At 33.4% G+C, this 16723-nt stretch overlaps 3 protein-coding genes across 5 annotated transcripts; 1 reads left to right on the top strand and 2 right to left on the bottom strand.

Moving 5' to 3' along the window:
- Positions 1-292: 292 nt before the first annotated feature.
- LOC140060407 (synaptogenesis protein syg-1-like) lies at positions 293-4437 on the bottom strand. Its single transcript, XM_072106595.1, has 7 exons — positions 4422-4437; positions 3784-3955; positions 2808-2977; positions 1749-2013; positions 1243-1548; positions 1043-1138; positions 293-804 (listed from the first exon to the last, which is right to left on the bottom strand). Exons 2-7 carry the CDS (start codon positions 3905-3907, stop codon positions 707-709), a joined length of 1059 nt encoding a protein of 352 aa, XP_071962696.1. The 5' UTR covers positions 3908-3955; positions 4422-4437; the 3' UTR covers positions 293-706.
- Positions 4438-6133: 1696 nt separating this feature from the next.
- Positions 6134-10172, top strand: LOC140060551 (uncharacterized). Its single transcript, XM_072106818.1, has 4 exons — positions 6134-6992; positions 8109-8280; positions 8709-8884; positions 9365-10172. Exons 1-4 carry the CDS (start codon positions 6843-6845, stop codon positions 9587-9589), a joined length of 723 nt encoding a protein of 240 aa, XP_071962919.1. The 5' UTR covers positions 6134-6842; the 3' UTR covers positions 9590-10172.
- A 576-nt stretch (positions 10173-10748) lies between these two features.
- On the bottom strand, positions 10749-16299 carry LOC140060550 (V-set and immunoglobulin domain-containing protein 1-like). 3 transcript variants are annotated; one of them, XM_072106814.1, is made up of 7 exons: positions 16078-16299; positions 15513-15637; positions 14792-14922; positions 14246-14507; positions 13526-13783; positions 12894-12959; positions 10749-12198 (listed from the first exon to the last, which is right to left on the bottom strand). In XM_072106814.1, exons 1-7 carry the CDS (start codon positions 16086-16088, stop codon positions 12098-12100), a joined length of 954 nt encoding a protein of 317 aa, XP_071962915.1. In that variant the 5' UTR covers positions 16089-16299; the 3' UTR covers positions 10749-12097. The 3 variants fall into 3 exon arrangements, with proteins under 3 accessions (XP_071962915.1, XP_071962918.1, XP_071962916.1); XM_072106817.1 differs by having other exon boundaries at positions 14792-14904; XM_072106815.1 differs by lacking the exon at positions 16078-16299 and adding an exon at positions 15783-16041.
- Between the last annotated feature and the right edge of the window lie 424 nt (positions 16300-16723).

Genomic DNA, 16723 nt, shown 5'->3' with positions numbered 1-16723 from the left:
TTATTGTGCATGGTGGCGCTGTCTGTTTTTTTACATGACTTTTGAACAACAAATTCGGGGATTTTTTTCATTATATCGATTTGTCGCATCATGGATCTATTGTTTTCCAAGGTAGCATCTAAAGCTGTTTTTTTGTTGTTGTAAACATGGCCGGTCATAAACTATATATATTTTTTACTTATTAAACTAATTAAAGATAGGAATAACAAAAAATAAATTTCCATAAACATAAGGAATACGATACAATAAAATTATTATTTGTAATAACTAATATAAATAATATTTATTTCCATTTTATTGTTAATATTATAAAATATTCCCGTACAGTTCACCTGGAATGAATTAGAATTGTGAATAACATATCTTAAAATAAACTTTAAAAAAAAAAATATCTTGTTTTCAATATCGTTCTCAAATTATTAAAGGTCGAATAAATAAACAAGGTGTTTGGCGTTCTCTATTTCAATAGTAATCTCTATTACAATAGTAATCTCTATTACAATAGTAGACATGGGACACAGGAAGAAACCCTATTTAAAAGGACACTTTCCCCATAATGAAAGAGGGGATAATATGGTTTTACCACTACAACCTACGAAACCTTATTTTAGGGACAACCCTATTACTTATAGGGGACATTTGGTTGGGTGCCCCTTATTGTTGTCCCAATACAACTTTGTTCTTCAATAAAAACTTTCTTCTTCTGTTATACGTTGTTTATTAGTAACACTTGTGGAATGGGCGAGTACGAATGACATGCTCTACGGCCATCGACAGTCACAGCCGAGTCAAATTGTTCCTTTTCTATAAATGAAAAACGGAAAAAATGATTTCTCAATCGTATATTATAATACACGAAAAAGTACTATTTAACGATCGTTTAATAGTGCGTACTATTGCACGCCATGTGACCCACATTCGTCAATCAAATGACAGGTATTTAGGTGTTATATAATACACAATATTGAATTGCTGGTATTAATCACTCCACTGACGTGAACGAATATCGTTAAGTTAATATCAAAATCGTAAAAAGACCAACCTCGCCGACTTGAGCATACTACCACCAACACTATGGCTGTGACGACACCACTGAACGACATTATTGCTATGTATAGACAAATGAACCAACTCCACTCTATAAAACAACGAAAACAATAAGAACCACATGACCAAATTTCCCGCCAAATTTATTTCGAAATATCTACCAATACCAATATTGTTAAATTTACGGAGACTTACTTTGCTGTTGTTTACCGACTGTCACCGTCGTTCCTTGTGATTCAATTAAATCTAATTTATTAGACGCAATACATTGATACGTTCCTTCCTCCGACTCAGTTATCGATTTAATCTGTAAAACTGATTGGCTTCCATATTGTATAATGTTGGTGCTATTTAGGCCGTTTGTTAGTGGTGTTCCATTTTTAACCCATTGGATATTAGTCTCTGGATATCCACTACTAGCACAGTACAGTTCTACCAGTCTACCATCAACTTTGTTGACTTTTGGCGGTGGTTGATAAATAAGATTTGGTTTAACAGCATCTGAAATAGAGGGGAATTTTTCATTATTAACAAGTGCATTAAGTGTTGATATAAAGTTTGCGGTACACCACGTTTATTAGTTTTGAAAAGAACTGTTGAGTTTCTCGACGTTTCGATCAATAAGCTTGGATCGTCCTCAGAAGTGAGTTCATTAAGAAAAGAAATAATCATTTTATTTATAACAATAAAGAAATACTTACCATGTACAGACACGTGAATGCTGTTATAGCCCGGAGTTTCTGTATAATCAAAATCCTCCGTGTTTGCCACGCACGTGTACGTATTCTCATCCATTTTGCTGGCGTTCGTGATGGTGAAACGTATAAACCACTCCTTAGCCTCATACCCACTCTCTGAATAGACAAAATAAGTAGGCGTGCCCCGGTCAGGTGCTTGTTCATTCGTGTAACATTTTTCACCCGCCGTTCCATTACACCACCACATACGAATTTTATAGTGGGGGTCCTGTAATAGAAAATTATACAATAAAATGTCACAAATTTGATACGTTTCGTTATAGTCTTTGTAATTTTATCAAATAGGAAATCATTTATCACTATTTGTAGAACCCAGAGCCCCTTCCGGGGACCCGACACATTCCCCTCTTAAGCTTGGTTCCCACTAGAACGTAACGCAAGGACGTAAACGCAACGCAAGCGTTTTAACCAATGACAAGCGAATAGACAGTTAGCAATCACAAGCGAATAAGACATCGCTTGTGATTGGTCAATTCACTTGCGTTGCGTTACGTCCTTGCGTTGCGTCGCTAGTGGGAACCACGCTTAAATATGGGTATCCCCTGTGGGTTGGTCGTTTAGTGAAAACACATATTGCCATCATTCGTTTTATGGGAAAAGTAAGTTCCCACTATACTATACTGCATGTAGGACGCAACGCAAGAACGTAGCGAGTTGACCAATGACATTAAGCTTGGTTCACTAGAACGCAACGCAAGGACGTGGACGCAACGTAAGTGAGTTGACCAATCACAAGCGATGGATTATTTGAACTGTCGCTTGTCAGTGGTCAACACGCTTGCATTGCGTTTGAGTCTTGCGCATGCGTTGCGTTATAGTGAGAACGAAGCTCTAGCGACAGTTCGAATATAATATAATTGCCTACGATTGGTCAATTACTTTCGTTGCGTCCTAGTGGGAACCAAGTATATAAAGGGGTGTCGATCCTCTATATTTTAATTCAATCGGTATAATAGGCCTATACTATTAATATTTGATAAAGTAGTGTAACATTATACATACCGGTCCAAGTTTTTTAGACACACGACATTCAAAAGTTACATTTTCTCCTTTAATTAACTGTATTTCTTTTTTTCGTGTTTCAATCGTGGGACATAGAGATTTTAAAAATTGACCATCATACCATTCTTTCGGGCAAAAACAAGGTAATTTTGTTTGAAGCGCTGAATGTTCTATAAAAAAGAGTATTTTTCAAACGAACCTTTAATGTAAAACGGTAGTTTAAATAATAATTATAAGTATCATAATCATATCAGGCTTCGCCATTATTATTAACAAAGCGTACATGAAAACAGACCGAAAGGTAAATCAATATAAAAATAACAGTCATGCGGCTCTCTACGGAAAAATACATCAAAATAATATAAGAAAAAAAACACTAAAATTACAAATAATATAAAGTTAAGCGATAAATAATTAGAGGCCAAAAAAATGATGGCTGGCATTTTCAAATGCAATCACCAACAAGTCTGTCTACACTATGAAACGTTATGTGACAATAAAAAAAAAAAATCAAAAAACAATGTGATGTGCACAAATATGGTTGTGATATGCCCAAATATTTTCAATTCATTTCATTCATTTATTTATTTCACTTTACAAATATATAAATATAAAGTGGAGGAGCCTAAAAGAAAGCAAAGCTTGTGGTGAATAGGCTCCTCAAAACAAAATATAAATAATATAACACAGAAACTCCAAAAAACAATTTAACTAATATCTTTTCTCTAACACATAGGCCTAAGTTTAACATGTTTAAAACTAAAAAAAACAAGTAAAAAATAGATTTATTATAAATTATTTAAGAAATATCCAAATATATCAATAATAAAAGAATTTACAAAGAACCTTCAACCAATATGACATCATCATGTCCATATATGGGCAGATCACATTTTTTTGTCACATAAAGTTTTATTATAGGCCTACAATCCATCAAAGTAGGTCTATTTTATAAACAATATTGTGTATTTATTACCTGATTTCTTATTACAATAATTATCTTGTGAGAAAGACTTGATTATTTCAATACCACTAACTGTAAAGCCATTAAACACTACCACCAATAAGTACATAATCGTACAGCTGCAGAACGGTTTCATTTTAGCACCAACTCCATTAAAGTCTGCAGCGGATATTATGTTGAAATACTGTAACCATAACATAAGAATACGAGGAGTGATTAAATATAAAACGCAGGTATTTTCATTTTCGGAATTTCCCCTAAAGTTGAGTCATACCGGAAAGAACCAAGTTTCCTTGTTTTTGTCATAGGAGGTTGTTACGGAACAGTACAGTGGCATTGTCACAAGACACATTTCACGAAGTATGTATATTGGAGGTCGCAGGTTCAAATCCCATTGGAATCCCAATCCCTACCACGTAGGCTCCTCAATCATCAGTAGGGCTACAGAATATTTTACATATGATTTTTAATTGCGGTGGTGCGAAGTATAATTTAAATGATTTGTTACAAGAGAATCAAACGTAGCCATAATCAATGAGAAGCCCAATGGTCAGGCTAGTAATAATCTGGTGGGAGCGGTGGGTTCGATTCCAGCCCCAGAGCAACCGTGTTATTGTCAATATAGGCCTACGTTACGAATCGGTACTTACGTCAGTGTGATAGCTTGTTAGACCAAATAAGTGATAAATGCACCGGATCTGTCATCAAAGTATCTTCCAAATCCTTAAATTATTATTTACAGTTGTTCAGCAGTATTTGTATAACAATGGTTTTCGGACATTAACCTTGCTGATAAAATTAATTATGTTTGTGTTATAATATTAGTCATGTTAAAATAATGCAATGTCGTTTTCAATGCATTGTTGTTATAAATGTCCTGTTTAGTGTCATACCTTTGCGTCAGGTTATGATGCAAAGTCCAAGTTTATTTATTCATAATTGTTTTGTATATTATCATAATTCCTCATATCGTAGCATATTCGCGCATTAAATTTGGTTTCTAGTGTATTTGGTAAACCTAGTAGGCCTAATACATTCGGGGAAAAAGAAAGAAAACTTATTAATTCATGTTCATCATTCTAGAATTGTGTATATACACCCCTGGCTAAACAGAAAGCAAAATCTTAACAGTTTAACAATTGACATTATCATACCGATATCTCTATGATCATGCACACTATAACTGCTGTATTCAGGGAGTTTTAATTACAACTCCCTCTGCTGTGTATTCAATGGCTACCGTGATGCTTTTCAAAAGCCTATTTCGACTCGGGGAATTTCCAAAGGCACAACTCAAAACCACACAAAAGTCTTTTATATTTTGGTTTATTTATTAATTTTTTTTTATGAGAACGGGCTTGGGCTTATTCGAAGGCTATTCAAGGGGAGGGGTATAGCTATCAGTTTTAAAAACAAAAACGTAAGCAAAATGCCAAACACAAACACACGACTGAAATATTTCCATTGTAATGCGTTTTGAAGTAAACAATATAATAATGAGTTTATTCTAAATAATTCCTCCACGGTTTTCACTTCAATTCATAAAAAAAAGCCCGATATTTTTAGAAGAAACAATGAGGATGCTTATACAATATGAATTCCACGTCATGCTTGAGCGGTTCCTCAGAAGGGGATTCCCATTTCAAGCCAATGTATTATTTCTTTTTATATATCTGCCGGTTTCAGCTTACATTTGCAGTAACGTCTTGTGACCGGCATCACGAGTATTCGGCACCCACACATGGGACATCTTAACTGCAAAACATCTTTCGAAATTCCTTTTATTTTTGATGCATAAAAAAAGTTTTTTTTTTTCCGGGGAGTTGAAAATTCAAACGCATAAGGCCTACAATGGTCTCATATAGCGGTTTTATTGTATATACCTTAAACGGATTGGGAAAACGTAAAAATAATTATTAGTAAAAACGGAAATCTAGTAATAGTATAAACAAATACTACTGTAATTACAAATGAATGAAGACATAAATCTGCCTTATATGGAATAGTTCCGGATCTATGGTCAAACACAATAGAAAATAATTATTAGTAAAAACGGAAATCTAGTATAAACAAATACTACTGTAATGAATGAACACATAAATATGCTTCATATGGAATAGTTCCGGATCTATGGTCAAACACAATAGAAAATAGTTATGCTGAATGAATGAAAGTTGTTTCTGGTTTCACTTCTAACATCCTGCGTATTTTTGTTGTTTTTACCTTACCATAAACAAAAATATAATGTCCTTTGGAAACTCAGCCCGAAAGCCCCTTTCGGCTTTGAACGTATCCACCGATAAACAAAACCGTAACAAGGATATCTTGATTTAAAATGATTTATTTTATGTGGAATAATAAAACGAATGAATGAATGAAAATATAACAACTTGATGGGGTGTTGAGATAAGTGGAGTATAGGAGATATGGTGGGGTGGGGGAGGGGCGGTTGGGTGTGTGGAAGAGATAGTGGGAAGGAATAGAAGTATGGGGGAACAGTGGTGGAGTGGGGGAGCTAATGGTATAGGTAGCTGGTTGCAAACAAAAAGGATCTTTTATTTGCATCAAAATAAAAAAAAACACACCATCGTAGATGCCTTCTTACTTTGCCATACATTTTTAATACCAAGAAAAAATATAGCTTGACGTACGACTATGTATAAAACATGTACCCACCATCCATTATTCCCTGGTCTAGTGCACGCGCAGGGGGTGCACTCGCGGGGTGCATGCAGGCATGATTAAGCAAAAATCAAAGATCTATTTATTCCCACCCGCCAAATTCCAACACAATAAAGTTATAATAAAAAACACAGTATCCATATATAGAATTGATGCAATAATGAAAAATCCCTAAATATGTTACAGTGAAGTGTTTCATTTTCATATTTCAGTTCATAAGTATCGGCGAGTGACGCAATAACGCAAGTCAACCAATCATCTTATCAGGATTAACGATCAAAGTACAATTTATATAGACTCGACGAATTTTTCTATCATCAGTAAAGCCTAAGCAGCAAAACATACTATTCATATTATACGCAAAACGTATTAGTTACAGCAAAACTATAATGCCGCCTATAATGACAGAAGAACAGAAATATCTATCAGATTCAGAGAAATTGCAACCAGCTGGAGGATACAATAACAATGAAGTTTTGAGAGGAGATGATCAAGTCGATAGCATGTATCCCATCCCTCCCGCCGAAATCGAACTTAGGGTAAGTTTCTTAACCACGAATATACTTAAAGCTTGGTTCCCATTTGAACGTAGCGCAAACACGTAGGGCGTGATTGGTCAAATAGTACTTGCGGCGCGCTTACGTCATTGCGTTGCGTCTAAGTGGAAACCAATCCTGATGTTTTATACCATACTTAATTGATAGCACTTTCAATTAGTTTTCAAATTATTGTGGATGCGGGTCAAATACCGGTAGAGCCCTAGATTACATTTAATACAATCATCGTACGAATCTTTAGTACAAGTTCAGCCGAAACAAAAGTAGATAACGTACATTAAGAAATTTAAACTAAGAGGCAATGATTGATTAAGTGGGCCTACCATTAACCATAATTAATTGTTCGAATATGTATTCAAATCATACTTGCTAGTTTTGGGGAAATTCCCCGAGTGGCCGGGTGCTGTAAATAAATCATTGTTCATGTGACGGCGGGACCGCACCCAAACTTCCGGTTCTTTAAAGAAAAAAAATCGAACGGGGACAATTGTATTAAATATGTATTGTCCACCAAAACATGAAAAATCAAGACTTTTTGTGGTTTTATCTGAAAATAATGTTTTGACTTATTAAGTGGACATTTTTGAATTTGATAAAATAAATCAAAAACTCATTGGCTGGCAGCCAATTTGACTTTTTTTCGATCCAATTTCTGGTCAAAGTGAATAACTATTATTTGGCATACCGGTATTCAACAAAAATTTAAAACAGTTTTTTAAGAGGGACAATATATCTTTAACTGGAAAATAGTGTTCGTTAAAACAACTACTTTGAATCGTTTTGTGGTAACATAGCATGGTTAAAAATGGTATCTATACCTATACGTTTGTGATACTGAGGATTCCAAATAATATGTTATAAATTGTTATTAAAGTTATAAATACTATTTCAGCCGCTATGTTAAAATCCAAGATGGGTTATAGAGTAACATAGCAGGTTAAAAATGGTGTCTATATTTATAGGCCTACTTAGATTCCAAATATATTGCTATTAAAGTAAATATTTTCGTTTAGCAACCATGTTGAAATCCAAGATGGTCGCCATTTTAACATAGGGGCCTAAAATAATATGCATTCTAATTATTATTTCAAATTTTAGTATCCCGCAGACAGGGACATTGTGCATTTTTTGCCTTGGTCAAATCAGCAAAATATGGGAAGAAATGCACTGCAGATAACAAAGAAGGCGGCAGTAGGCCTGCCATCAAATTTGAAAGGCTACAGTGTTGATTTTAAAGGATACGCTTATGATAAAAACAAGAGCCTAGCATGTAAGTACTGTTTTAATATTTTGAGCAGAAACTAACAAAGGCAATCAAAAATCAGGATGCTGAGCTCCGGCAATCAAAGGGTTTATCTGTGGCTGCGACACGATCAGTTCCACGCTCCTTTAACAGACACCGCGGAGAATATACATAGTACAGTGCAGTACGATTGCACTGTATTTGTCGCAGCCAGACATAAGATCAAAGGGCTGTTACGAGTTCCTATCTTGACATGGCGAGCTCAGCTGTAACCTACTTCTGCAAAACAATAATTTGAAAACGCCCCTATTGATTGATAGAAACGCATTCATCTGGTTTTCCCCAAGAAATTTCCAGAGTTCGTATAAAAGTAACTTATCTAAAAAACATTACGTATTTAACCTTTCAGCTAATGACATTTTTTCATATTCATTTTAAATTATACTTTATTACAGCTGAAATACAATTTAGAAAGATTAGTCAGACGCGCAACAATCAGGTACAGCTGATGATGCATGATCCTACAAAATCAGACAAATACAGTTTTCCATATCAGCTATGTATCTACCAGAAAGACGACAAGGTCATTCTTTTGGCCGTTAACACAGATAAAATAAAAGTTAACGAAATAGTAAGTCTGAATTTGTGATTATTTGTTATATTCCACTTGAACACAACGCACGGCGCAACGCACGTACGTAAGTGCAACACACGTACGTAAGCGCAACGCACGTACATAAGCGCAACGAAAGTAAATTGACCTATCCCGACGCGATGGATGATTGGTTGTGCTTACGCCCTTGCCTTGCGTGCTAGTGAGAACCAATCTCCAGGATTTGTGGCATAACACAAGCAAGCAAACCTGAACCAATTTAATCAATCAATCGATAAAAATAAATGATCAATCAATCAAACAAATGATCATTCAAAACATCCATCAACTTTTTTTATTCAAACAAAACCGAAGTGGAAACAAGGTAGTACGAACTAAACAAAACAATGCAGTGTATGTATTATAATGTACAATTGACATTTCACAAATTGGAAACCTTTTGGGAACAAATATTAATAACAGTGCATTATACTATAATTCATTTTATTCTATTTTCAGGAAGGACTTTCAGCATTCTTCTGTATACAACCCGTATCGTGGGGTTCATCTTCCTTCTTGTTCATGATCAATCAACAATTCAACAAAGAGTACGCAAGGACACCATTTTATCTCGCAAGGTCACCCGACAATTACGCAATGTACCTCCGGTCAGACCGTTACCCTTCACTAACAAATCCAATGGCGCTAATGTTTATGACAGATGAAGGGCCAAGTGACAGATAAAAAAGTCCTATAATTCAATATAATTGAATTCTGTATTTCTAATTACATTCTCTATATAAAAATACATATTTATATTTATTTATTTATTTCAAATTATTTAAAGATGTATTGTCTCTTGGAACACAAAAAAATGAAGGTCAAAATATTCTAAATTTAAATTGGCAATATCAAAGTAATATTAAAGTTATTCAAAATTCGAGCCAAAAACAACAAGTTTACGTAATTAACAGGTAAATTAGTTTTATTACATTTCGTCTGAAAAATCGTCGCGAGCTAAAGTAAACAAAGATTTCAAACCACGAGTATGCATTATGCATATGCTAATTTGGATTGTGTACAACTCATCACTGTTAAGAAGGTGTTTTCACACAGATCGCGAGGAAGTTTTATGATTATGCATACAGAGTAGACAAACAACCGCGTTCCATTATGGGACATGTTTTGATCGAAAACTTTGACTGGAAGTCAAAGTTATTTTTTGAACAAAAAAACATCTGTATTTCAGTTAAATGATTTTTTTTTTAGACTAATTTTTGGTGAAAGTTAATAACTATTATAATACTTCAAAATGATCCACTTTTTTCGGAATTTTTATTTTTTTTTTAAATTTGTCAATACATCTTTAAGAAGAGAATTTATTTATTAAAGACATCAAACATACAAACCGTAAAAAATACAAAATATTATGTATTTTTGTATGTATTTTTGTATGTATCATTGAGAATATAACGATAACACATTCGTTGATGAATGTAAGTGTTGTAATAATATGGTTGTGTTTTAACCAACAAAATATACTGTATTCCTATATTTAGGAGGATGTTAGGGTTTAGGATTTGTTTCAAAGCAAATCAGAGTTCCTGCGTTAAAGTAGAAAAACTAATGATATTAATGTTTATACACTATTATTATTATTATAAATATTATATTATTTATATAATGTTAGATATTATAAGATATAGCCACTAGTGTAAATTACCAAGCATGCTTTTTGCTTCCTAGATTTAGTTCAATTTAGATCAATTTCAGTGTTCAACCAAGGCAATCTAACAACAGAATGGAGAGTTTCAGAGATTAAAGGATTTATCTGTGGCTGCGACACAATCGGTTGTATGCCCCTTAACAAACACAGCGTATCGCGGAGTATGTACATGGGGGGGGGGGGTGAAACCAATGTAGATTTTAGTATTACTCCTAGAAAAAAAATTGAAATAAACGCAATTTATTTATGAAAGTCGACATTTTTGTATTCATATACACTTTTATAATATTTACATATCTTCAACAAGGCTGAATGAAAAATCTTAAAATAAACTTTAAACCAACTAAAAGGAATGGACACTAATGATTGGTTCCCATTTGGATGCAATCAGTGGGAAATAAGAGGGCGTCAATAATTTGACCAATCACGACGTGATGGACCATCTGAACTGTCGCTTGTGATTGGTCACCTCACTTTGTGCCAATGTCGTTGCATCCAAGTGGAAATCAAAGTTTTAGTGACTCCACTCAGATCAAAATATGAGGCTGTACTTACTATATTAAATGTTCAGAGTGCATATTTCTTCATTAAATTGTATATTTGTATTTAATTAAAAGAGAATTTATTTTTTGAATAGGTAGTAGTACTGTACATATTTGTCATGACACATTAAACATTGTCACGCAACTATACAAACAAATTTAAGTAAAATCAGCCTAAAAAAAATTTTTTTTTATACAATTTCATCTGTAGAAAACTAACTAACATAAAGTCATTAAAATTGTAAAAAAGAAGTTTTTGTGACAAAAAAAAATTGTACCTATAAACAGTATAGATTTTTTCCCACGGTGTTTCATGACGTATATATGAAATTTATATAATATAAAAACTATAAATAATATATAAATATATACGCAGTATTATATCAAAATTATTGATAAATTAACCTGCATTCTTTTTATTTGCATAATTTCCTAATTTTCAAAAAAGCTGCATAAATTAGTTTTATAATTAAAAAGCACAAGCGTGACTGACCAGGTCAACTTTTTTTGTTGCAATAATGCAATTGTAATTAATTGTAATTGAAAAAAAATAAATGTTTTCAAAAATAACCACTGTTTATGTTTATACCATGTTTTACCAAGTTGATCAGAAATGAGCCAACAGAACTCAATTACCACTCTAACTTAAGCTCTGTCTACACTATCAAACTTTATGTGACAAAAACAAATGTGATGTGCCCATATATGGACATGATGACATCATATCAATACCATATTTGGTCACATCCCACATTTTGTTGTCAAACTAGTTGATAGTGTGGACAGAGCTTTAGTTAGTACAGTATATTTCAATTTAATGGCATCCACATTTTTGGTCGAACTACTTTGATAGTGTGGACAGAGCTTTCAATATAATGTCACACACTTTTGTTTTGTAATAGGCCTAGATAAGACCTACCTTTGATTAAAGACAACACAAATAACTGGAACTTTGTTGGTAATTGTTAGGGACAAATCTTGCTCTTAATTAATCAGATTTTCATTTTCTGCCTGGCTTGGGTTGGACATGCATCTGCAATTACGTTTCTCCTGAACCTTTCGTATGTAAATCCAAACAGAAATACCTGTTTCATAATAAACAAGAAATATTTCTTACAAAAAAAACACCAATCAATAGTTTTAATTACTGTTCTTTCTTCATTAAATGATACTTTTTTTAAATTGATATTCTATTTAATAATTAAGAAATAATGATCTATTATCAATTAGTTTTGTTTATTTTTATTTTTTATTCATTTTTCAGCCTTAGTAACTATAAGCTTCCTCGTGATACTTTCCTAATGCTTCTGTCCTCTTGAATATAATTATAACTGACTAAAGGGCGCTTTTTTTTATTCTATAAATAATAATAATAACAATAATAAACAGTATTTATATAGCGCCTAATGGATCACTGACCCCGCTTTACATTAGACTTTAACTAATGGTAATAAACTATCCCCCGCCGGACACCATTCCGGTATTTCTTAGTCGAGGTTTCGGGGATGGAGACAATCAATAATGTGAAAAAAAAATGTAACTAAGCTTAACTATGGTAAAACTATCCCCCGCCGGACACCATCCCGGTATTTCTGAGTCAAGGTTTCGGGGCCAGAATTAAGAATAGAGAGTAAATGAAGCATGCACAACTTAAGGATACTACAGGTTGCCTAGTTTTTAACCAGCCTAACGCATTATTGTACAAAAACCTCACAATGTTAAACAGCAACACAAAAAAGCTATGGACGGCTATGAAGGCAAAAATAACAACAAAGCTTACCAATAATTGCAAATAGTGCTGCTGGACAGCCTACAATCACATTATATTTAGTGAATGATTCTGAAACTATTCAAAATAAGACGAAGTTTACAAAAGTATCCATTTATGTAATAAACAGGATAAAGAAAAAGATGTCATTACTATAAAAATAAATAAATATCACTATGAAAATAAAAATAAATATCATTATAAAAAAAAACCACAGAAATTGGTTCAATCCTCGTACCCAGTACTAGGATTTTCTCACAGTTAAAACAAGTCAAAACCCTTTAGCTCATATTTAAACCTCATTCAGAAAGTATGGGTTATTTTTCAATGTGTAGATTTGAATTCACATTAATGTGAAAAAAAGTATTGGAAACTAATAGAGGTTTTATACCCTTTTCACACCTGCAAAAAGCAAAGTTGTAAAAATGTTTGCATACTGTTAAGACAATTTTGGAGAAAAAAAAACACACTGATGAGAGGATGTTTTTTTGTTCCGAGATGTCCCGAGTTCTTACTGCGCGCATGTATTGCCCTGGTATTAAACTGACCAGTCATAGTAATCAAATAGCGCGCAACTAAGCTTTATCTCCCAAGATTTCTCAAGGCACATGTGAAAAGGGTACAAGCCTTTCATTTCATCTTACTATCGTCCTGAACCTTGAGAATAACAGATGAATTCACTCGATTGAAACGATTCACTGCGGAACAATGATATACTCCCGCATCATGGTGGCTAACATTGTCTAATCGCAGAAGCCTACCACTATGTACAAAATGACTATCCTTATACCATGAAATACTAGTAGTTGGGTAGCCCACACTATCGATGCAAACAAGTTCAACAAATCTTCCTATAGTTTTAATCACACTCTGTGTAACTGTCAACTTTGGTTTAACTTTTTCTGTAAAACATCAATTATTAAGTTTAATATAGAAAATTGTTGTTCGAGAAGTTTATTTTTTGAATAGTTTATCGATTTTTAGATCTAAAATTGTAAAAGTTGTATAATGAATAATAATAATACAGCTGTTTTTGTTAGTTGTATGTTATTAGCTGTACTATTTTATTTATTGTTGTACACTTTCTGTATGTTGTTAGCTGTACTCTTTAGCTGTTTATTGTTAGCTGTACACTTTAGCTGTTTGTCGTTAGCTGTTAGATGTACTCTTTAGCTGTTTATTGTTAGCTGTACACTTTAGCTGTTTGTTGTTAGCTGTTAGATGTACTCTTTAGCTGTTTATTGTTAGCTGTACACTTGAGATGTTTTTCATTAGCTGTACTCTTTATCTGTTAGTGTTAGCTGTTTGTTGTAAGCATGTACAAATGAGACAGTATGTTGCCATATTTATTCAAAAGCACATACCGTGAACTATGACCTGAATACTGATATTTACTGGGCTGGCACTATAGTCATCATCATCAGTAAATGCAATGCAGGTATATGTACTGGTGTTGGCCTTGGTGACATGTTCAATAGTCAATTCAGTACTGGATGTGTTAGCCTCATTGCCACTTTTGGTTACATTAATACAAATGTTACATAATAATGGCGCGCTACTATTATGACAAGGCTTTGCAGTTGAATTACACCACCACATGAATATTGGCCGGTGGCCCTGAAAATTCTGGAAAACAAAAATAACTTTAAATTGAATTTAAGTCAATGGTAAATTTTAAACACAATATTTAAAATTGTCCCACCCTGGTATGATAAGGCTTAGGTCCGTATCCAAATATAAGCCCATCTTTTTCATTTGATCAAATTTTGTTGTTGGGCCTCAGCGAAAAAAATGTTACTCATCTGTATGCAATGTTTTGTGTTTTATCTTTCTCATCATTTCTTACAACTATTCTATCCTTTTTTTCACTCTTTGTCAATGTTTACCAAACCAACACAATATCAACTTACATAGTCTACTTTTTTGTTGACGTTGCAAGATAAATGCAGAGTTTCTCCTATAACCATTTCATATGGTCCACTTACAGCTGGGGATGTTATCACTGGATGTAATTGTAATAAATCTGTAGTATTATAACCACCTATGTTAGCACACAAACATGAAATATTTTCATTTTAACGTAATCTCTAATTTGTATATAAACATTTGGGCAGTAGGATAATAATATTAAGTATCAATAATAGTAATAAAATCATCCTTTATTTCAAATAAAAAATATTAAGAACGTAACAAATATATAACATTCAGAATTAAATAAATTAGGTGTCACTTAATTTAAAATATCAGATTAAAGTTGTGAGGGTGTGGCCAGGGAAGGATAGAGAATATTTGATGGATTCAACCCTGCCCTTTCACAAACTTAAATCTTAGCATTTTGACTAAAGGATTTAACTCTATGTTCTCTAAATTTAAAGATCAAATCCGGACAATTTAGCAGTAACAGAGCATAGTAGTTTTTTTTTTTTCATATAGTTCATATTTTTTTCATGTATGTTTTTTATATGTTATATGAGGGCCCCTTGATTGTCAGAATATGCTGTTTAGGGTTACCCTGCTAAAGTTTAATTAAACAAATAAATAAAAAAACTAGTAGTACAAAGTAAGAAATTACTCCCTGAACCAATTGTCTACTAGTACTACAGTCTACAGAAACAAGAACGAATCTCTTACCTTCTTCTTCAGTTTTTATTTTTTTTGCAGACACGACCACTAATAGCATGACTGCATAACAAATAATATAATATCTGGACACCATCCCTTCATTATAAATTTCTCTAGTCTTGACACTGTGCATACTGTAAAAAAACAATAACTAAGAGTACACTTTAATTAAGAGGGCATTAAAAAAAAAAAAATTAGCGAAAATCTTACACTTTTGTGTAACTCTAATTTAAAAAACGACATAAAAAATGTTTATTGCAAATTCGGGTACAAAATTACCTAGTAAGTAGGCCTAAAATTGTCTACTAGGCTAGGCCCGATGATGTAGGCCAAATGGTGCAGGCCAAATGATGACGGTCGATTATTAAGACCTAGCCTATCTTTTAGTTAGGGAGCTGTTGGTGCTTCAGAAAGCCTTGCTCTTTCTTTGTCACGGAATTGTCCCGACAGAGAGGCTCAAATTCTATCGAACAGGATCAATCACGAGTGTACAGTATTCAAAGCAATCACCTCGAAAATTTAGTTTAGGAAAGAATATTAAATCGGTACAAAAACCAAACAAAGAAATACATACATGGTGCTCATTCATTCATTCAGGCTCTATGTCAAAGGTTATGTTTATTTTTCCTGGATCGTCGACGGGGAATTCCCATTTTTATCACGTGGTGTATGCTCCATTCGAACACTTGATGTTGTAAGACAATATTTTGGATATTTTGTAATGTCCTTTCAACATCTTACCAGGGAGCCAGCGGACGAGGGTTTGAAAGAACCACTCCTTTCCTGCAATGCCCTTTTCTTCTCACCCAACTTTGCAAGTTCTGAGTAAATGACGTAACTCATCACTTTAATCCTGAAATCCATAATTCATTAGGCCTATCACATATTAATGAAATTCACTACAGGTAAACTTCAGGTCAAGGTCAAAATACTAGCAAATAAAATTTAGAGCATTTGCATGTTTTAAAAAATTACTGCGCAAAAACACGTTTTTGCGCGTGCGTACATAAAAAGCGTAAAAAATACATTTTTTTGTACAAATTGCATTCTACTCATCTTCCTTGGTACAGTCACCAAATTTGAGTCCATTTCGACTTAAAATAGTGCTATACGAGCACGTTAAAAAAAAGACAAAATGCGCACATTAATTGTACAAAAGTGATAAAAATGGTAAAAAATAAAGCCTTTTTAAAATGAATATAACTCTTCAGAATGGAAGG

This window comes from Antedon mediterranea, chromosome 10, assembly GCF_964355755.1.
Source record: "Antedon mediterranea chromosome 10, ecAntMedi1.1, whole genome shotgun sequence".
In the NCBI taxonomy this organism is placed as follows: Eukaryota; Metazoa; Echinodermata; class Crinoidea; order Comatulida; family Antedonidae; genus Antedon; species Antedon mediterranea.
This window is presented reverse-complemented; position numbering and strand designations above follow the sequence as displayed.

Coding starts and splice junctions, on each gene's coding strand:
- LOC140060407 (XM_072106595.1), bottom strand. CDS start 3,907: ATGAAACCGTTCTGCAGCTGTACGATTATGTACTTATTGGTGGTAGTG. Junction 1,549..1,748: donor CATTCACGTGTCTGTACATG/GTAAGTATTTCT, acceptor CCTCTATTTCAG/ATGCTGTTAAACCAAATCTT. Junction 805..1,042: donor AGTATGCTCAAGTCGGCGAG/GTTGGTCTTTTT, acceptor TTTCATTTATAG/AAAAGGAACAATTTGACTCG.
- LOC140060551 (XM_072106818.1), top strand. CDS start 6,843: ATGCCGCCTATAATGACAGAAGAACAGAAATATCTATCAGATTCAGAG. Junction 8,281..8,708: donor TAAAAACAAGAGCCTAGCAT/GTAAGTACTGTT, acceptor ACTTTATTACAG/CTGAAATACAATTTAGAAAG. Junction 8,885..9,364: donor AAATAAAAGTTAACGAAATA/GTAAGTCTGAAT, acceptor TTCTATTTTCAG/GAAGGACTTTCAGCATTCTT.
- LOC140060550 (XM_072106814.1), bottom strand. Junction 14,508..14,791: donor TCAACAAAAAAGTAGACTAT/GTAAGTTGATAT, acceptor TTTGTTTTCCAG/AATTTTCAGGGCCACCGGCC. Junction 13,784..14,245: donor TATTCAGGTCATAGTTCACG/GTATGTGCTTTT, acceptor GATGTTTTACAG/AAAAAGTTAAACCAAAGTTG.